General features: G+C 37.8%; 1 protein-coding gene across 8 annotated transcripts in view; it reads right to left on the minus strand.

The window, feature by feature from the left end:
- Positions 1–22712, minus strand: part of BIRC6 (baculoviral IAP repeat containing 6) — a 216187-nt gene that overhangs the window by 176304 nt on the left and 17171 nt on the right. For all 8 annotated transcript variants that reach the window (XR_011466116.1, XM_070379760.1, XM_014477364.2 and 5 more), the window contains exons 2-4: positions 12337–12518; positions 10207–10344; positions 848–1041 (exon numbers count right to left, since the gene is read on the minus strand). Coding sequence is in view for 7 of the 8 variants with exons in the window: in XM_070379760.1 (XP_070235861.1) it covers positions 848–1041; positions 10207–10344; positions 12337–12518 (514 nt within the window). In the remaining variant the exon portion in view is untranslated. The remainder of the gene's footprint in view (positions 1–847; positions 1042–10206; positions 10345–12336; positions 12519–22712) is intronic.

The raw sequence follows: 22712 nt of genomic DNA on the forward strand, positions 1-22712 counted from the left end.
TCAATGAATGCACTAATGACTTTTAGTTTTCTGTAAAGCAGAACTCCCAAGAAATCTCTATTGAAGAAAATAATGACCGAGGTATGACTTTTTTAAACACTTTAAATCCAGGGCAGGCAGCATAAAAACCTTAATTCAAAACTGCCCTAGAAAAACAAAACAGACAAAAAGCCCACAAAATTGCCCTTAGTGCTTTTTTAGCTCTGCCCACTCTTTAAGAATATTCATCTATTTGGCTGCGCTGGGTCTTCGTTGCAGCAGGCAGGGTCTGTAGCTGCGGCAAGCGAACTCTCAGTTGTGGCTTGTGAGGTCTAGTTCCTCCACAAAAGGGACTGAACCTAGGCCCCTTGCAGGGGGAGCTCGGAGTCATAGCCCCTAGGCCACCAGGGACATCCCTTAACTCTGTCCATTTTTTAAGTAGGAAATAATATATGGCTCTTATATTCAAATTCTGGGACAGTGTTTTAATTTACCAAAATTTATGCCAAAGGTCACAAAATTCATCAAGGCAAAATAATTCTTATATATTGAATTATATATATAATACATATTACATATTGAATAATTATAGTATTAACGACTCAAATATTCACTAAGCAATTACAAACCTAGAATTTAAAAAATATAGCTTCATAATCCTCTTAAAACACTTTCCAGGCACCAAAAGAAATTGTTTAACAATAGCAATTCAAGGAGTAGTTTACTTCATTTCAGTTTTTTGATCAAAATAAAAATCTGTGATTTTCAAAAATATTTAAAATCATAATCAAATTTACAGTTATTCTGTTAATCAAAACACTAATCAATTCAATGTTACTGTCACATCTCTTTATAAGCAAGTTCATACCTGTCCACAGAACGGCCTGGCCCCACCCCAAGTTCTGGACGCGCACTAGGTAAGAGGTAAGACAATCTGTCCATCACTGAGGAAGCCACAGGTAAGGCAGCAACATTTTGATTGATTTTCTTAAGTTCATTCACAATGGCACTGGCAATGGACTTCAACACATGATGAGGAAGATGAAATGTAACTGTGGCCCACTGGAAGAAAACAGGAGTGTAAGCAGAAGAAAACATACTCAACAGTTTCTACCAAAATCCTGATTTATACACTATAAGATAAATAACTATTTATAGTCTCAAGTCAGTTTACTCCATTAACTTATAATTCAAAGTAAGAACCTGCAATTACATAAAAAATGAAATTAACCATCCTGAAAAAGAATGTTCAGACCCAGATGAGAGAACTCTTACTTTGTTTCTAGACATAATCTGTTCACAGATTCAGAGCCTTCCGGTTGGAAGGGAGGCCAAATCCCCTTGAGAAAGGATCCCACAATGATGCCCCACTCTCCACTGTAAATCATACCCCAAGCCTTCCTCAAAGGCACCTGAGGACATTCACTATAGTCACTGTGCACTAGGGAACGGAAATGCTGTGTGATATTCCAGGCACTACAAGAGAGGAACCCTGAACTGACCTAAAACATCACTGTGGTCCATTAATCAAAGTGGAGACTTATCATGGTGAAGTGACTACTGGTATTTTGGCCCAAAGCTGTCTCAGTGAGCTCTGTGGATCCCCAGATCTATCTTGTAGCTCTCTCTCTAACTCCCAAATGTATAACTGGAAGAGAAAGAACAGGAAACTAGAAAAACTCCTACACTGTTCCTCTGATCCTCTTGGACTACTAAAGGAAGAAAGGTCAAGCAGGAGCCCCTAGAACTTTCATTTCTTTCCTACAAAGCTACTAAACTACAGCAATACCATATTCTGAGGAAACTTATGAGATTAATGTCACATTAACAGACCTGACAGAGGGGTAATCAAACTACCTCAACTCCAGTTAACTGACCCACAAGCCCATGTAAAACGTAAATGGATCTTGAAGAATGACCATGGATTGTAAAATCAGGTGGACTTCAACTGCAGCTGATATTTCAGATGAGGTATTTTTACTGAAGCAAATTAACAAATCCCTTGATATTTGGTAGGCAGTTACAATTCTGTCAAATACCTTTTTGTCTACACTAATTTTAAGGACCATCCAAAAGTAAGCTGCTTTTACCTGGCAGAAACAATAAATCTGCACAGTCTTACCCTAGGACTCATGCTCTTTACCAAAATCTACTCTGCAGAGATCCTCATCAACCCAACATCCTGCAGATCAGCACCTTGGTCTATTGTATTAGTAACATCACAGTAACTGGTCCAGATGAGGGGAAAGGAGCAAGGACCTTAAATGCCTTAGTAAGACACATGCAAACCAGAGAGAATCAATATCCCCAGAAAAACTCAGGGTCCTAAAATCTCTGTGAAGTTTCTAGAGGTCCAGTAGGCTAGGCGTGTCAGGATGTTTCCCCCAAGATGAAAGGAAAGTTGCTACAACAATGAAAAGGAGGCACAATGCTCAATGGGCCTAAGTAGATTTTGGATCCAGTGTTCAGCATATTTCAGAATGTTGCTGTAACTCAATTATCAAATAATACATAAGGCACAGAATAAGAGGTTCCTCAGCACACCCAGGCTGAATCACAAGATGCTCTACCATGTGTATCTTGTGAGCACATTTAACGATACTAGAAATATCTGCTCCAAGTAAAGATGCTGTAGAGACTCTCTGGGACAATAATGTAGCAGGATGCTAAGACAAAACCATGCTCTCTCCTGTAAACAATTCTTCTCCTCTAGAGAAACAGCTCCTGGCCTCTTAGTAGTTAGTTCTCATAAAAATGTGTCTACCCATGGGACAAATGTGCATGCAATCAGAGCTGTCCATCACAAACTAGGTGTTATCTGATAAACCAAACTGTATTACTGGGCATGAGGGCTAGTATTCATTAAGTGGTTTATAAGAAACCAATCTTGAGAAAGTCCAAAAGGCAATTCAATTTTAAACCAGCTGAATAATCAAGGAGCTGAGATTTCTACAATACCTATTCTGACAACAGCTCCTTTCTCATTCCACACTGATGGCTTCACAAGGAACTCCCTATGATGGGATAATTGAGGAAGAAAATCTTTAGATCTGACATACAGATGGTTCTCACATTATGAAAGTGCCGTACCAAAGTGGATGGCTGCAGCACCACAGTCCCAGTCAGGACAGGGATGAAGGCAAATCTTTTCAGTGGGCAGAACTTCAACCAATACATTGGACTGTTCTCTTTGTCTGGATTGAGAGGTGACCAGAAGTAAAGTTCCTCACTGAATAATGGACAGTGGCTAACGTTTTGGCTGGATGTTCAGACATCTGGAAAGACGAGGATTGGAAGACTGTTAACAAGGAAGTCAAGGGTAAAGGTCTATGGACAGACCTCTCCAAATAAACACAGTATGAAAATATTTGTGAAATATGTGAATGCTTATCAAAAGGCATCCATTATAGAGGAAATGGATAAATTATACCACAGTTTATGAATGTCACTCACTCTTTCGCCATATCAACTCCAGTGCTTGCTCAATGAATCTATATGCAAAATGCCATGGTAACAGACACAGAGGGTATGCACAGATCCAACATGAACTTGCTCTCACCAAGACTAAGCAGGCTAACTGCAGGCCTGCCAATAGCAGATACCAAAGTTAAGCCACCATTGGGACACCGTTTTCCAGAAAAAACAGCCAATTACCTGATTGCAGGTTGATTATATTAGATTTCTTCCATTATGGATTGGACAGCAATTTGTCTTTACTGTAGATATATGTTCTGACTGTGCATTTATCTGTTCTGCCCACAATGCTTCTGCCATAATATTAAACCACTACAAAGTATTCTATACAACTTTGCTTTTTGCTTCTCAGTAAGAACGCACTTCAAAGGTGGGGGGAGGGGCCTGGGGTGGGGAGGTAGGGGAAGAGGTAGGGGCAACAATGGGCTCTTGCCCCATGAAACTGAACTGTCTTACTGTGGTGTCTTACAGAAGATGACCTGACAAAAAAGTGTGGGCCCTTCCAAAGACTCATTTACAGTACTAATTGGGAGAGATGCGTAAAAGTCTGGAGTTCTAACGTTACAGGATTATGCATATGCTTTCAATCAACAAAAAACACATAATATAGCTTCTCCCATCAGGGTTGCTATTATACTTAATAATCCATTTACAGCTTTTTTTCTTTTTAAGCCTTAGGCTCTAGAGGTCTTGTGACAAGGAAGGAATGTTCCACCAAGGGCACAACAATGGTTGCACTGAATTAGGTGTTAACACTGCTATCCAGCAATTTTGGGTTCCTCTTGTAATTGAGATCAAACCAGTCAATCCTAAAGGAAATTAACCCAGAATGTTCATTGGCAGGACTGATGCTGAAACTGAAGCTCCAATACTTTGGCCACCTGATGCAAAGAGCCAATTCATTGGAAAAGACCCTGATGCTGCTGCTGCTACTAAGTCACTTCAGTTGTGTCCGACTCTGTGCAACCCCATAGACGGCAGCCCACCAGGCTCCCCTGTTCCTGGGATTCTCCGGGCAAGAACACTGGAGTGGGTTGCCATTTCCTTCTCCAATGCAGGAAAGTGAAAAGTAAAAGTGAAGTCGCTCAGTCGTGCCTGACTCTTAGCGACCCCATGGACTGCAGCCTACCAGGCTCCTCCATCCATGGGATTTCCCAGGCAAGAGTACTGGAGTGGGGTGCCATTGCCTTCTCCACTTATGCTAGGCAAGACTAAAGGCAAAAGGAGAAGGGGGTGACAGGATGAGATGGTTGGATGGCATCACCGACTCAATGGACATGAGTTGGAGGAAAATCCGGGAAATAGTGGAGGGACAGGGGAGCCTGCTGTGCTGAAGTCCATGAGGTCTCAAAGAGTCAATCAGACACGACTTAGCGACTGAACAACAATATACATTAAATCATTATACTGTATACCTTAAAAAAAAAAAATCACACTGCACAACAACTTGTCACTGAATCATCAAAGTGGGTGGTAAATCTACTGGTTAATATGATTAAAACTGACAAGGGAAACTGGATTGACGGAAAACAAAAGAAGTAGTTCAGTTCAGTCGCTCAGTCATGTCTAACTCTTTGCGATCCCATGAATCGCAGCATGCCAGGCCTCCCTGTCCATCACCAACTCCCGGAGTTCACTCAGACTCATGTCCATCGAGTCAGTGATGCCATCCAGCCATCTCATCCTCTGTCGTCCCCTTTTCCTCCTGCCCCCAATACCTCCCAGCATCAGAGTCTTTTCCAGTGAGTCAACTCTTCGCATGAGGTGGCCAAAGTACTGGAGTTTCAGCTTTAGCATCATTCCTTCCAAAGAAATCCCAAGGCTGATCTCCTTCAGAATGGACTGGGTGGATCTCCTTCCAGTCCAAGGGACTCTCAAGAGTCTTCTCCAACACCACAGTTCAAAAGCATAAATTCTTCGGCACTCAGCCTTCTTCACAGTCCAATTCTCACATCCATACATGACCACAGGAAAAACCATGGCCTTGACTAGACAGACCTTTGTTGGCAAAGTAATGTCTCTGCTTTTGAATATGCTATCTAGGTTGGTCATAACTTTCCTTCCAAGGAGTAAGCGTCTTTTAATTTCATGGCTGCAGTCACCATCTGCAGTGATTTTGGAGCCCAAAAAAATAAAGGCTGATATTGTTTCCACTGTTTCCCCGTCTATTTCCCATGAAGTGATGGGACCGGATGCCATGATCTTCATTTTCTGAATGTCGAGCTTTAAGCCAACTTTTTCACTCTCCACTTCACTTTCATCAGGAGGCTTTTTAGTTCCTCTTCACTTTCTGCCATCAGGGTGGTGTCATCTGCATATCTGAGGTTATTCATATTTCTCCCGGCAATCTTGATTCCAGCTTGTGTTTCTTCCAGTCCAGCATTGCTCATGATGTACTCTGCATAGAAGTTAAATAAGCAGGGTGACAATATACAGCCTTGACGTACTCCTTTTCCTATTTGGAACCAATCTGTTGTTCCATGTCCAGTTCTAACTCTTGCTTCCTGACCTGCATACAGATTTCTCAAGAGGCAGGTCAGGTGGTCTGGTATTCCCATCTCTTTCAGAATTTGCCACAGTTTATTGTGATCCACACAGTCAAAAGCTTTGGCATAGTCAATAAAGCAGAAATAGATGTATTTCTGGAACTCTCTTGCTTTTTCCACGATCCAGCAGATGTTGGCAATTTGATCTCTGGTTCCTCTGACTTTTCTAAAACCAGCTTAAACATTTGGAGGTTCACGGTTCACATATTGCTGAAGCCTGGCTTGGAGAATTTTGAGCATTACTTTATTAGCGTGTGAGACGAGTTCAACTGTGCAGTAGTTTGAGCATTCTTTGGCATTGCCTTTCTTTGGGATTGGAATGAAAATTGACCTTTTCCCGTCCTGTGGCCACTGCTGAGTTTTCCAAATTTGCTGGTATATTGAGTGCAGCACTTTCACAGCATCATCTTTCAGGATTTGAAAGAGCTCAACTGGAATTCCATCACCTCCACTAGCTTTGTTCGTAGTGATGCTTTCTAAAGCCCACTTGACTTCACATTCCAGGATGTCTGGCTCTAGGTCAGTGATCACACCATCGTGATTATCTGGGTCGTGAAGATCTTTTTTGTACAGTTCTTCTGTGTATTCTTGCCACCTCTTCTTAATATCTTCTGCTTCTGTTAGATCCATACCATTTCTGTCCTTTATTGAGCCCATCTTTGCATGAAATGTTCCCTTCGTATCTCTAATTTTCTTGAAGAGATCTCTAGTCTTTCCCATTCTGTTGTTTTCCTCTATTTCTTTGCATTGATCGCTGAGGAAGGCTTTCTTATCTCTTCTTGCTATTCTTTGGAACTCTGCATTCAGATGCTTATATCTTTCCTTTTCTCCTTTGCTCTTCGCTTCTCTTCTTTTCACAGCTATTTGTAAGGCCTCCTCAGACAGCCATTTTGCTGTTTCGCATTTCTTTTCCATGGGAATAGTCTTGATCCCTGTCTCCTGTACAATGTCACAAACCTTCGTCCATAGTTCATCAGGCACTCTATCTATCAGATCTAGGCCCTTATATCTATTTCTCACTTCCACTGTATAATCATAAGGGATTTGATTTAGGTCATACCTGAATGGTCTAGTGGTTTTCCCTACTTTCTTCAACTTAAGTCTGAATTTGGTAATAAGGAGTTCATGATCTGAGCGACAGTCAGCTCCCAGTCTTGTTTTTGCTGACTGTATAGAGCTTCTCCATCTTTGGCTGCAAAGAATATAATCAATCGGATTTCGGTTTGACCATCTGGTAATGTCCATGTGTAGAGTCTTCTCTTGTGTTGTTGCAAGAGGGTGTTTGCTATGACCAGTGCATTTTCTGGGCAAAACTCTTATTAGTCTTTGCCCTGCTTCATTCCGTATCCCAAGGCCAAATTTGCCTGTTACTCCAGGTGTTTCTTGACGTCCTACTTTTGCATTCCAGTCCCCTGTAATAAAAAGGACATCTTCTTTGGGTGTTAGTTCTAAAAGGTCTTGTAGGTCTTCATAGAACCGTTCAACTTCAGCTTCTTCAGCGTTACTTGTTGGGGCATAGACTTGGATTACTGTGATATTGAATGGTTTGCCTTGGAAACGAACAGAGATCATTCTGTCGTGTTCGAGATTGCATCCAAGTACTGCATTTCGGACTCTTCTGTTGACCATGATGGCTACTCCATTTCTTCTGAGGGATTCAGAAGATATAATGTAGTAGATTAATGATCATCTGAGTTAAATTCACCCATTGTAGTCCATTTCAGTTCACTGATTCCTAGAATGTCGACATTCACTCTTGCCATCCTTTGTTTGACCACTTCCAATTTGCCTTGATTCATGGACCTGACATTCCAGGTTCCTATGCCATATTGCTCTTTACAGCATCGGACCTTGCTTCTATCACCAGTCACATCCACAGCTGGGTATTCTTTTTGCTTTGGCTCCATCCCTTCATTCTTTCTGGAGTTATTTCTCCACTGATCTCCAGTAGCATATTGGACACCTACTGACGTGGGGAGTTTCTCTTTCAGTATCCTATCATTTTGCCTTTTCATACTGTTCATGGGGTTCTCAAGGCAAGAATACTGAAGTGGGTTGCCATTCAAACCAAGTTGGAGAATTTAATTACAATCCAAGAGATTCTCCAGGGTGCCTCTAAACTCTTCCACATCCAATATACAAGAGTGAAAGGACAATTACAACTGAGCAGAGCACTACAAAGGATCTGAACCCTGCAAGAGTGAAGACTTGGGTCACTTGACAGTATAAAGACACCTGACCTCAACACTGCTGGCTAAGGACAAAGGGACTATGGAACAGCTAGGAGAAGGAGACTGTAAATATCAAGAATATCATCTTTATTTTATACACAAGTATAGAACTGAGAGATATGCTAACTATATGTATTTTCTTCTCATTACATAAATGATAGATGGATGAAGATTTAGATAGATAAAGACACAGAGAGGTAAGTCATTATTTTACAGAAGAATTTTTTGTTGCAGTTAATTTAGTGTTTAGGTTTAGATGGGTTTAATTTAGGTTTAGTGATTAGGTAGCACAGCTCTGTTACCTAAACACTTGAAACTATAAATTTTAAGAGTAGCAAGTATCACCTACAGATGGATAAAGTATCTTTTGAAACTTTGTGTCTGCCTGTTCTGGGGACAGGGTGAGACAAATCTTCATTTTCTTTTTAGGAACAGAGCCTCTTATTAAGTAAAAGCATAACATTTTTGTTGCATGAAAGTTCAAACATGTGTAGATGGTATGGTATGTATGGAGATGATGAGTAGCCAAAGGAGCAGACTGTGCCAGTTATTAAGCTACTGTCTCTCAGGTCCAAACCTACCCTTTCCTCTCTTCTCAGTCATGTTGGGGCTGGGATACTATAAACTATTATTTCTTGTTTACCAACCAGTTTCCTGACTGTCAAGTTCTGACAAAGGAACACAGGATGGAAATTGGAAAGCATGATAGGGGAAAAAAGACTTGCTTCTTGCTAAATTACTTGTCATTGCTGTCAACATCATGTTAGCAAAGGATCTGGTGGCAGTTGTTGACTCCTCTGATCTTCAGAAGTTTTTTTGTTCTGTTTTCTTAGCACTCCGAGGACCAGTCTCATATATCTCCCTCAGAGGGACTAACATCAGCCGAGTAGCACCTCTCTTCAGAAATCTGAGTCTCAGTTCAGCAGGTTCCAATCTCCAAGCTCCTGAGGTACCTACTGGATAACAACTCCACCTCAGGAGTCTGAAGTCCCAGATCCACGGAGGCTCTTCTCTTAAGTTTTTAAGGATCTAGGTTCTAAAACCTGAACATCCTGTTCCTTCAGACCAAAATGAGTGCTGCTCCCCACAGTTACCATCTGTGTTACCTCAGGGTTTTGTTTTCACTTTTTTGGTTCTCATACACATATTAAGTCAATTTCTCACAATAACTTCTCTCTGTTGAAATGCACAACATGGTTTCTGTTTTTACTAAATAAAACATTCCACTAACGGAATTAAGATTCGTAAAATCATGGTGAATTTATACAATATACTTCAATATAAATATTAGGAAGAATGCAGATGATATATGAGCACTGATATGAAAAGATCCTCAATATACATTCTTCAATGAAAAAAAGCAAGGTATACGCTATAATCTGAATGCTTGTATCCCTGCAAAATTCATCTGCCGAAATTCTAACCCAAAAGGGGAGTCTATTAGCAGGTAGGGCTTTTGGAAGGAAGGTACTTAGGTCATGAGGGTGCAGCCCTCTTTTATAAAAGAGGCTCCAGAGAGATCCCTTGCCTTTTTCACTATATAAGGACACAGTGAGAAGGTACCTGCTATATCCCAGAAAGAAGGACTTCACCAAAAGAAATACCACTCAGCCGGTGGTATTCCATTACAGCAGTCCAAACAGACGAAGCAGTCCAAACAGTACATCACAGTATTTTAGTATAATTTCAGCTAGACTTGAGAAAAAAGATACTTACAAAGGCAAAATTTTTTTAGAAAACAGCTTCTACTTTATATGCTTCAATATAAAAATTGTATATGTATTACATTTATAATTTTTTTACAAATCTTAAAAGAAAAATGCAGAACAATTAATGAAATATAGCCAAGGATTTAATTCAAAGCACTATCTCCCACTCTAGTCATCAGTGAAGGGAGAACAGAGAAAGGCAAAAGTATGGAAATGTTCTTTCTGTTATAACCCTAAACAAAGTAATTTTTTTTTTTAACTTCTTACCTTAGCAACTTTGTGGTTTGCTGCAGTCTCATGAGATGTATTTTTCAAACCATCTTTGAGCTGTGTGATGAACAAATCATAACCCTCCGTACTAGAAACATCTACCTTTTCTAAACATGCTGATAGGAGCTGTTGTGCCTAAATAAAAAAAGATGATCACAAAAGATTAATCATACCAAAAATGTTTAATTTGGATTCTTACACATATATTTTAATTCTGAAAGGTACTATATGAAAATTTACTACTTCTACTTTTTTTAAACCAACTTAGCTAACCAAATAATGATTTGCAAGGCTGTTACAAAATTAAATGAGATAAAGCAATGTACTCAGCATAGTACCACACAGTAAAGTCTCCATACATGGAAGTTTTTATAAAACAAAGCCAAACAGAAAAAACTGGACAAGCTGAAACTATAAACAAAAATAAAAGAGAGAAAAATTTAAAGACAAATGTAAAGTCCCTCAGTGAGCTTTACTGTGTAAAACCGTACGAGCGGTCACTCATTAAATCATCAGGTAATTTTTAAAAAGCCCTTTGCATTGTTACCCACGTATTCAGTATGAACTACATACTGTATGAACTACAGTAACAGAAATATATGGTCAATATATGGAAAAGAACACATCCACACTAATCCAACCAAACCTAGGACTGCACACTTTAGGTAAGACAGTGAGAGACCAACGTGATGCAGGAAAGGGTACCTGGGGTGGTAGAAGAACTACGAACAGTATTACATGAACAAGACAACTATAATTATTTGTGTAAAAAGAAAGAAAACCAGCAACAGACATCAGGAACTGGCAAGGTGGGAGAGGTGGCAGAAGTTGGCTAAATATCTAGCTAAATATTGACTTCAGGGTCCATTTTATACAAATGTTCAACTATTTTATTGTAATTCTGTAGTTCCTTTTAAAACCCAATGGTTTGATACCATCTTTCATTGTACACTACAATGTATAGAAGATAGCAGCTTTATTAAGATATTACCAGGTCTAATTTCCTTTAAGTAGGAGGGGAAAAAACATTCAAAACAAGTAGAACTAATTATAATTAATTTTCTGTCCAAAGATTTTAACATGCCCCCAGATCGAGATATTCTTATGACAAAAAGATGGCTACTCTGTTTTCAGAGCTCAGAACTTCAGCAAATGCTTTCCATATTAACATACTAGATGACTGTGATATGACACTGACCCACACAGTAACACTTTGCATGTCTTAAAAATGGGAAATAAGCTATATTGATTTTATCAACTAATTATATCAATCCATCAAACACAAAACAGTTAATAATCAACAAATTGGGATAAAGACAGAAATAATATCTCACTTTTGGGGGGAATACAACATTATAATCGCTTATATTTTTAAGATGATTTAAAGTCTGATAAATCTAAAAAATATAGTTTTAAACATGATATGAACATCAACATACACAAAAAGATTTAAGTTAGGACACACTTATAAATTAAGTAATAAACATGTAACACAAAAATATGTATGTTGAAATTTTAATCTGGAATTGTTAAGAAACATGTTACATAGCCAAGATTACTGGTCGTCCATTAATATTTATTTCTTCTTTTTTAATATTAAAGAAAAAAACCACCTCAGCTTAATGTGGCCATATGACTACATTCTGGCCAATGAATTAACTGAATACAAAAAGGGCACACGTGAAACAGTTCGTAAAAGAGAATTAAGAAAAATGAAGAAGGGAGTACAGAGAGAAGCAAAGGATGAGGGAGGGAGGTAAAAGGGAAAGGAGGAAAGGAAAGGCAGGCAATGCCAGTGTGCTCCCTGGCCTTTTGCCCTCCCTTTCCCTAAACCTGGGAAGTAATAAGACTTGAAGCAGCAGTCTTGGACTCAAGAGACGGAAGCTAAATGTTGCAGTAAGCAAAGTTGTCCCTATACTTTCCTTGTACTGTTACTAGAAAAAAACTATCTTGTTTAAGCCATTGTATTTTGGGGTTTCTGTTAAAGTGGTTTAACCTGTACAATTCACAATTCCTTATTTTTATAGGGGTACGTAGATAATATCCTCAAAGGACAATCTAATTTCATTTAATGACTAGTAAGTCTGAAACTACATTAAGTAGAAAAGCATACTTATTTCAACTTACCTCTGTGACAGGTAATTCAAGCTGAACCACATCATCTTGCTTTGAAACTGGAGTTTGCAGAGCAGTGTCTAACAACAAGATTCCATTAAGGTCCTTCCTACACCCTACTGCATAATCATCCACAAAAATAACTTTATCCACGGCAGAAATATACTGACATTTCACCTGTCCACCTGGTTTAGCTGTTAAAAGAACAAAAATTCAACACTGAAGATTTTAAGACGAATAAGATCTTTTAAACTAAATGCTTACATGGCAACTAAATACCTTATATAATCTTTGATTAGAAAAAGATTCTCTAAAGGGCATTATTAGAACCGATTAAATTGGAATATGTACTGTAGCTTAAAGTAACAATATGAAATTATCAGAACTTGAAAACTATATTGCTGTTATGAAGGCATAACAGGATAAAAGGATATGATATATGCAACCTATTCACAAGTGAGCAAAAGCAGTATGAATGTATACATGAGGGAATGATAATCAAGTGTGGTAAAATATTTAAGATATTAAAATTAGTGGAACTTAGTAAAGGTTATAGGGAAGTTCTCTGTATTACACTACTTCAAAATAATTTGTTTGGAAAAAAAATTAAATATCCAATACTATACAACATTGTACATCAACTATACTGTAATTAAAATAAATATTCAGTATTTTTTTACATCTTTCCCTACTTCCCCTACAAAAGTCATTAAGCATAAAGTCAATGTGGACAGTTTCTAGGTAATGACCTCAAAAGTTCTTTTGGGCTTTTATACCTAAGATATGCTTCCCAGGGGGAAGATGGCTTCCCAGTCCCAGGTGGCACTAGTGGTAAAGAATCCATCTGCCAACGCAGGAGACAGAAGAGGCATAAATTCAATACCTGGGTCAGGAAGGTTCCCTGGAGGAGGAAATGGCAACCTGCTCCAGCATTCTTGCCTTGGAAATTCCATGGACAGAGGAGCTTAGCAGGTTATAGTCCGTGGGGTTGCAAACAGTCAGACACGACTGAGTACACACACATACATATCTGAGATAAAATTATGGACGATGGCTATAACCTAAGTTAAGAGAACTAGTAGTCTCTTAGTTCAACTACCACTGAAAAACCACAGTCGACTACTACTGAAGATCAATGTCCTCTGAAGTTTCTGCTGAATCAATATCAGAAGAGTACTTTAATAGAAAATGAGTATACTAACCATACAATTTATCAGAATAAATTAAGAGTAGAATTTCAAGGAGTATTACAAAAGACAGTAAAACACGGAAGCTTTAAATATAAAACCAAAAAGCACAATTTGGAAAAGATAACACTGATTTCTACATTTTAATTTATAAAAAGACTAATGTTAAACACTGTCATGAATACAGTCTCTATAAAAAGACTTGAAAAAAATGATCAACTGTAAAATTTAATTGTACTAGTGAAGAAACTTCTCTGTGGACAAGTAATTCTGCCACCAGTCAGTACACCTTATTCTACACTCCCACCAGAAGTCTACAGAACATTCCTGATCTTGGTACTATTATTGAGCAGTAATACAAAAGCAGCAAAGAGATAAACCAGGGTCCTACTCATCAATATCTAGGACAACTATAAAACATGTTATAATCAATGAATATTAGGGTTAGCTTTCTTAATCTCAAATTATTATAGCTCTCTCATCTTGGAGGCATTACAAAACTGATTAGAAACTTATTCATTATCTACATAAAACAGAAAAATTCATGGAATTTCTATAGTTCATTCTCAGATCTATTGGTTTGAAATGTATGTCAGCATACAGAAAAATAATCTCTGTAATACAATAAAACAGGAATATTTACCTACCACTTCTCATCTCTAGGTAAAACAACAAGAAATCATACAAATTATAGGAACTCAGAGTAAAATTACGTAAGAACTTGTAAAGATAGTTTCAAATTTTAAAACAGACTATTCCTTTTTTTATAGAGGTTTTTGGTTCACAGAAAAATTCAGCAGAAGGCAGGGATTTCCCATATGTGCCATGCCTCCCACACGTAACTGTAAAATTAAAAAAAAAAAAACTACAAATTGTTTAGTTTTAGGGATAGGTCATTAGCTAAGGAACTATAAAAACCATTATTTTGTTAAAACTTGTACAGAGGTATAAAATGTAAAAATCTACACCAGGGTTTTCAACTGGGTTTCCATGCAACCCCAGAATTCAATAGATCATGACTAAAAAAAAAAAAAAAAAAATCCACACTGTTTTTTTTTAATTTCTTACACTATATAATATTAGCACTCAAAGTAATGCAGTGACCAAACAGCCTTACTGGCAATGACTTCAGAAGTCTCTCAGGCCCACAAAGCATGTAAAAGGACCATGTTTATTCAGATGAGTCCATTCCCAGTATTTCTGAGCTGAGTTACAAAAGGCCATTTGTAAGCAGTGACTTTCTGTACTGCACAGCAGAAGACAGTAAACTGATTATCGGCCATACTACCCTACCCTGAAGGCTCTTTGAGCTCGTATGACCTCATTTTAACTAATTACACCTGCAAAGACCCTGTTTCTAAATAAGGTCACAATCTGAGGTTCCCATGAGCACGTGAATTCTGATGGAAGATTATACAACCCACCACAGACTCTTTCTCTGAATCTTTTACTCAGCCTGAGAACTTTATTTCAAGAAAAAGAGCTCTGTTAATGTAGTCGCATAGTATGCTCAAGATTTTATTTACATCTACCAGTAAACAAGTTCTAGATTTCTGTGAAGAAAAAACATCCTTCAATGAACAAAGAACGTTTTAGGGAACTTTTCATCGTCTTAACATGTTCGAGCAACTCTTTTTACCTGACAAAAAATAAGATCAAGGACACAAATTCTCTAATTTTGGAAAAAAATGAAATCCATGTGTGCTTAAGTGTGACCCAGAACTGAGTATTTGTACAGCAAAAAAAAACAAGCATAGGTTTCACAATGGGAGGTAAAAATCAACATTTATTTTCAGTTAAAAGAATAACAATTTTAAGTACATAAAGGTTCATAAAAGAGATGAAGAAACCAAGAAACCTATGGCTGAGCTCTCAGTAAGAAAATACCTCTTCAAAATTTTGTATGAAATTATATGTTAAATTACACTTTTATTCATATTGCTTTGTTTTATGGTTTTGGAAGTATTACTATGGAACAATGTCAACACATTTTAATGCTGCAAATAACATTAATAAAAAAAACTTATAACCTATATTTAAACTTCCAAGGCTACCTTTAAAATAAACAGAAATTTATACTTTATTTGCCCTATGAGTTTAAAATGTCTGAAAATAAATTTCTCAAAGAAAGAAGAGCCATGCTTAACTAATGTTTTAAGTTTTTGAGGAAAATCAGCTAAGAAGTCATTTTCAGTTTTTAAACAGAGGGGGGAAAACTCTTATACCCATTCTATACCACATGTTGCACCTTGTTAGAAGACAATTATAAAATGACTTTGAACCCTACACAGATAAAGTTTAAAAAGAAATTCAAGCAGAAAATTTAACAGAAGAACACTCAAATTTCTTTCAGCTATACCAGATATAAGCAAACTTCCTATAAAAAGATCAAATAGTATTTAAGGCCTCATAAGAAACACTCAAATTTCCTCCAACTATACCAGATTATCAGCAAACTTCTTATAAAAAGATCAAATAGTATTTAAGGTCTTTTCTCATAATTACTCAACTCTGCCACTGTACTACAAAAGAAACATTTATTTACTTTATTTTAGTAAATGAAGGGATGTAAATGTGTTCTCGGAGAAGGCAATGGCACCCCACTCCAGTGCTCTTGCCTGGAAAATCCCATGGACAGAGGAGCCTGGTAGGCTGCAGTCCATGGGGTCCCGAAAAGTCGGATACGACTGAGCGACTTCACTTTCACTTTTCACTTTCATGCATTGGAGAAGGAAATGGCAACCCACTCCAGTGTTCTTGCCTGGAGAGTCCCAGGGACGGGGGAGCCTGGTGGGTTGCCGTCCAGTGGGTCGCACAGAGTCAGACACGACTGAAGCGACTCAGCAGCAGTAGCAGCAGCAGATGTGTTCTAGTAGCATTTATTTATAAAATCAGGAGACAGGCCATAGTTTGCAGATTCCTGACTGACACTAATGACTTGCATTAGTACAGATTTTCTTTGGGAGCAGGAGAAATTTCACAAAAATAATAAGTTAAAAATTCACAGCCAGACACAAAAAGCTGCTGAAACTTAAAACTAAAACTAATAAAGAAAAATCTTGAAAGCAACCAGAGGATATGTTACGTACAGGTAAGTAATAACTACAATAAAAGCACGTTCATCATTAAAAAATCATGGACTTCACTTGGAACTGAACAATTTGTAGAGTACTGCAAAAAAGAAATTCAATTCAACAAAAAAAAATCCATCAAGAATGAAGGTGAAATAAAGACATTCTCAGATGAGGGAACACTAACTAGAAATGTTGTCAGGAAACCTGCTCAGAAAGAATCACAAAAAGAAGTTCATCAAAGAGAAGGGAAATTATAGAGTATCAAGAATGAGGGAAGAGCTACAGAAATGGTAAATATCTGGGTAAATATAAGTGATGATTCTCCAACTCAGTCTTTTAAATGTATTTGATAACTGAAAGCAAAAATTACTACAATGTCTGATACTCTTCAATGTCACATATATATAATAAATAAGTCGATTATAACTTAAAAGAGGAGGATACAATAGAGTGGTATGGTTTCTGCTGCTGCTGCTGCTGCATCGCTTCAGTCGTGTCCAGCTGTGCAACCCCATAGACGGCAGCCCCCTGGCTCCCCTGTCCCTGGGATTCTCCAGGCAAGACACTGGAGTGGGTTGCCATTTCCTTCTCCAATGCATGAAAGTGAAAAGTGAAAGTGAAGTTGCTCAGTTGTGTCCAACTCTTAGCGACCCCATGGACTGCAGCCTAACAGGCTCCTCTGTCCATGGGATTTTCCAGGCAAGAGTACTGGAGTGTGGTGCCATTGCCTTCTCTGGGTATGGTTTCTACATTCCACTTAAAGTGGTAAAATACTGATTCTAAATAGACTAAGAGGAAAATATATATTGCAATCCTTCAAGTAACTATGAAAACACACAAAAGCAACAGATAAGGTTAAAAAAAAAATCAAGCCAAAAAAGCAGAAAGAGAAAAACTAAAGAAAAAAAGAGGAAACAAATAATAAAATGGAGCATCTAAACCAAAATTCAACTATTCAGTAATCATAAATGGCCTAAGTACGCCAATGAAAAGACAAACTGGAATTTAAAACACACATGCAATCTAATTCTATGATGTCTAAATGAAACTTTTATCATTCTAAAAGGGTAAAAAGATGGAAAAAAGATATATCACGTAAATGTTAATCAAAGAAAGACGGAATAGTCATATTTAGATGAGACAAAGATCAGAACAAAGAAAATCACCAGGGATAAATGAGGACATTACATGACAAAAGAGTCAATTCATGAAGCAATCCTAAATATACATATACACCTAACAGAACTTAAAAATACATTCAGCAAAAATTAACAAGAACTGAAAGGAGTAACAGACATCCATAATTACAGCTGGAGATTTCAACTTTCCGTAACTGTCAGAACTAGCAGACAGAAAACGAACATAGATATAGAGAAACTGAACACCATCAACCAATGACATTTTTAAAATACTCCACCTATCAACAGCAGAATGCACATTCAAGTGCACATTGAAAATTAATCAAGATATATTGTATCCTGGATCATAAAACAGACCTTAATATAAAAGAAATAAAAGTATGTTCTCTGAGAGCCCAGAAATAAACCTACATATCTCTGGTCAATTAATCTTCAACAAAGGAGGTAAGAATACACAATGGGAAAAAGACAGTCTCTTTAGCAAGTGGTGTTGGGAAAACTGGACAATCACGTGTAAATCAATGAAGTTAGAACACAGCCTCACACTATACACAAAAATAAAACTCAAAATGGCTTAAATACTTAAATATAAGACACAACACCATAAAACTCCTAGAAGAGATCATAGGCAAAACATTCTCTGACATAAATAAATCATGTCGATGTTTTCTTCGGTCAGTCTCCCGAGGCAACAGAAATAAAAGCAAAAATAAAACGTGGGACATAATCAAACTTATAAGCTTTTCCACAGTAAAGGAAACCATAAACAAAACAAAAAGACAGCCTATGGACTAGGAGAAAATATTTGCAAATGATGCAATCAACAAGGCCTTAATCTCCAAAACATACAAATAGCTCATACAAGCAACAACAAAAAAACAAGCAACCCAATCCAAAAATGGGCAAAAGACCTTAACAGACATTTCTCAAAAGAAATACAGATGGCCAATAAGCACATAAAAAAGATGTTCAACATCACTAAGTATTGGAAAAAATGCAAATCAAAACTACAATAAGATACCAACTCACACAGATCAGAATGGCCATCATTAAAAAGTCTACAGGAATTCCCTGGTGGTCCAGTGGTTAATAAGACTCTACACTTCCAATGCAGGGGGCATGGGTTTGATCCCTGATCAGGGAACTAAGACCCCATGCAGCCAAATACATAAAATCTTTAAAAAAAGAAAAAAAGATGAAGTTTAAAAAATAAATAAATAAAAAGTCTACAAATAACAAACGTTGGAGAGGGCACGGAGAAAAGGGAACCCTCCTCACTGCTGGTGGGAATTTAAGTTGGTACAGCCACCACAGAAAACAGTATGAAGGTTCCTTAGAAAACTAAAAGAACTACCATAAGATCAAGCAACCCCAGTCCTGGGCATTTGTCCAGACAAAATTCTTATTCAAAAAGATACATGCATCCCAATGTTCAAAGCAGCACTATTCATAGTAGCCAAAACATGGAAACAACCTAAACGTCTATCAACAGATGAATGGATAAAGAGCATGTGATACATATACATAATGGACTGCTGCTGCTGCTAAGTCGCTTCAGTCGTGTCCAACTCTGTGAGACCCCATAGACAGAAGCCCACCAGGCTCTGCTATCCCTGGGATTCTCCAGGCAAAAACACTGGAGTGGGTTGCCATTTCCTTCTCCAATGCATGAAAGTGAAAAGTGGAAAGGAAGTCGCTCAGTCGTGTCCGACTCTTAGCGACCCCATGGACTACAGCCTACCAGGCTCCTCCGTCCATGGGATTTTCCAGGCAAGAGTACTGGAGTGGGGTGCCATTGCCTTCTCCGATATAATGGACTATTACTTAACAATTAAAAAGAACAAAACAATGTCATTTGCAGCAACCAAGGGTGCAACTAGAGATTATCATACTAAGTGAAGTCAGAAAGAGAAAGACAAGATACTATATGATATCACTTACACGTGGAATCTAAAATGTGACATAAATGAACCCAAGTGCAAAAGAGAAACAGACTCCTGGACACAGGACAGACTTGTGGTTGCCAAGGGGGACAGGGTTGGGACAAGAATAGAGCAAGAGGTTGATGATAGAGCAAGTTAGCAGATGTTAGCTATTATATACAGAATGGATAAACAACAAGGTCCTAATGGGAAAGAATATAGTAAAAGAAAAGAATGCACACATATGTATAACTCAATCACTTACCAGACCATCTTACCTGTCTCCCGAGAAGCCTGTACGCAGGACAAGAAGTGACAGTTAGAACCGGACGTGAAATGGACTAGTTCAAAATTGGGAAAGGAGTACGTCATGGTGTATACTGTCACCCTGTTTATTTAACTTACATGCAGAGTACATTATGCAAAATGCTGGGCTAGATGAATCACAAGCTGGAATCAAGACTGTGGGGAGAAATACCAACAACCTCAGATATGCACGCAAAAAGCAAAGAGAAATTTTGCTTTTATGGAACTCTAATATTTAATGGCAAAAAGCAAGAGAAACTAGAGAGCCTCTTGATGAAGGTAGAGAGGAGAGTGAAAAAGCTGGCTTAAAATTCAACATTCAAAAAACTAAGATCATGGCATCCAGTCCCATCATTTCATGGCAAATAGATGGGGAAAAGTAGAAATAGTGACATATTTTATTTTCTTGGGCTCCAAAATTATTGCAGACAAATACTGCAGCCATGAAATCAAAAGACACCTGCTCCTAGGAAGAAAAGCTGTGACAAATCTAGAAAGTGTATTAAAAAGAAGAAACAACACCTTGCCAACAAGGGTCCATATAGTCAAAGCTATGGTTTTTCCAGTTGTCATGTACAGATGTGAGAGTTAGACCATAAAGAAGGCTGAGCACGAAAGAATCAATGCTTTTGAACTGTGGTGTTGGAGAAGACTCTTGAGAGTCCCTTGGACTGCAAGGAAACCAAACAAGACAATTCTAAAGGAAATCAACCCTGAATATTCACTGGAAGGACTGAGGCTGAAACTGAAGCTCCGATACTTTGGCCACCTGATGTGAAGAGTCAACTCCCTGGAAAAGACAGATGCTGGGAAAGACTGTGGGCAAGAGGAGAAGGGGCCCACAGAGGATGAGATGGTTCGAAGGCATCACTGACTCAATGGACAAGAGTTTGAGTAAACTCCAGGAGATAGCGATAGACAGGGAAGCTTGATACGCTGCAGTGTGTGGAGTCACAAAGAGTCAGAAGTGAATTAGAGACTGAACGACAACAGCAGCAGAAACTAACACAACATTGTAAAACAACTATACTCCAATGAAACAACCAACCACAAACAAAATGACCACAAAGGATTTAAGTAGAAATCAGTAACAGAAACATAATGGGAAACCTCTAAATACTTGTAAATTAAATAACATACTCCTAAGCAATTCTTAGGTCAATGAAGTCTAAAGTAACTCAGAAAACATTTTTAAAAGAATGAACATGAAGGAGTTCCCTGATGTTCTAGAGGTTAGGATACGGCACTTTCACTGCTGTTCCCCTGGCTGGGGAACACTGAGATCCCTCAAGCTGTAGCACAGCTCTCCACACCCAAAAGAGAATGAAAATATAATATCAAAATAAGGCATCTGACGCTAAAACAGTGATTAGAGTAAAACTTATAGGACTTGAATGTTTATATTGGGGTGGGGAAAAAGGCCTTAAATCAATAACCTTAGCTTCTACTTAAAAAAACCAGAACAAATCCCAAATAAATCCAAAGCAAGGAAAAGGTAAGAAATAATAAAGGTTAATAGTGGAAATCAATGCAAAAGTAAAACTAGAAAAACAATAATGAAAAATCAATATAAGCAAAAATGAGTTCTTTGAAAAGATTGATGAAATTGATAAAGCTCTAGCAAGAGTGGCAAAGAATAAAAGAAGATATAAATTACCAACACAACCAAATGAAAGAGGAGCTAGCCTACAGATCCTGCAGACATCAAATGATAAATAAAAGAATACTATGAACAACTCTATGCACATAAATGTGACAAATTGTGTTGTCACAATATTTAAATTTGACACTTGAAATGTTAAAAAGATAACTGAGGAATAATATAAACAGATCAATATGCATAAGTTAGAAAATAAAGGTGAAATTCCATAAAAACCACAAACTACCAAATTATTCAAAATGAAACAGGTAATCTGAATTAAGGAAAGTAAATTCCTAGTTTAAAACTTTTCAAAGAAATCTCCAGGCTTACCTGATTTCACTGGGGAATTTAAGAAGTAACACCAATTCTACAAAATCTTTTTCAGGAAACAGAAAAAGAGGAACACTTCCAAACTCCTTTTAAGAAGCCTAAATTAACCTGATATCAAAAACTAGAAAAAGGTCAAAAAAAGAAACTACATACCATTATCCCTCATGGAGATTGTGCAAAAATCCTCAACAAAATAAAAGCAAATGGAGTTTAGCAATACACCAGGACCAAACAGGGTTTTCCCAGGAATGCAAAACTGGTTCAGTATTCAAAAATCAATCAATGTAAGCTACCACGATAACTTCTTAAAGAAGAAAAACCACAGTTAAGTCAGTAGATACATCTGGCAAAATACAACATATTTCCATGATTTAAAAAAAAAAAAGCCCTCAGCAAGTTAAAAGGGAATTTCCTCAATCTGATAAAGGACAGCTACAGAGTCTACCACTATGAAACACTTAATGCTAAGACCGAAGGCCTTCCCCTAAGATCAGGAATAGGACAAGGATATTACGCTCTCAACAGTTCTATCGAATATCTTAATGGAGGATCTAGCCACTGCAATAAGATATGAGGAACCAGACGCATTAGGAAGAAATCAAACAGCCCCTATTCACTGATAACATGATTATGTATGCAGAAAATCCCAAAGAATCTAAAAAAAAACAAACAAGGACTTCCCTGGTGGTACAGTGGATAGGAAGTTGCCTGCCAATGCAGGGGATCCTGCTCTGTGAAGATTTCACATGCCGCAGAGCAACTAAAGCCCGTAAGCCTAGGGCCTGTGC

Source organism: Bos mutus, chromosome 11 (assembly GCF_027580195.1).
Source record: "Bos mutus isolate GX-2022 chromosome 11, NWIPB_WYAK_1.1, whole genome shotgun sequence".
Lineage (NCBI taxonomy): Eukaryota > Metazoa > Chordata > Mammalia > Artiodactyla > Bovidae > Bos > Bos mutus.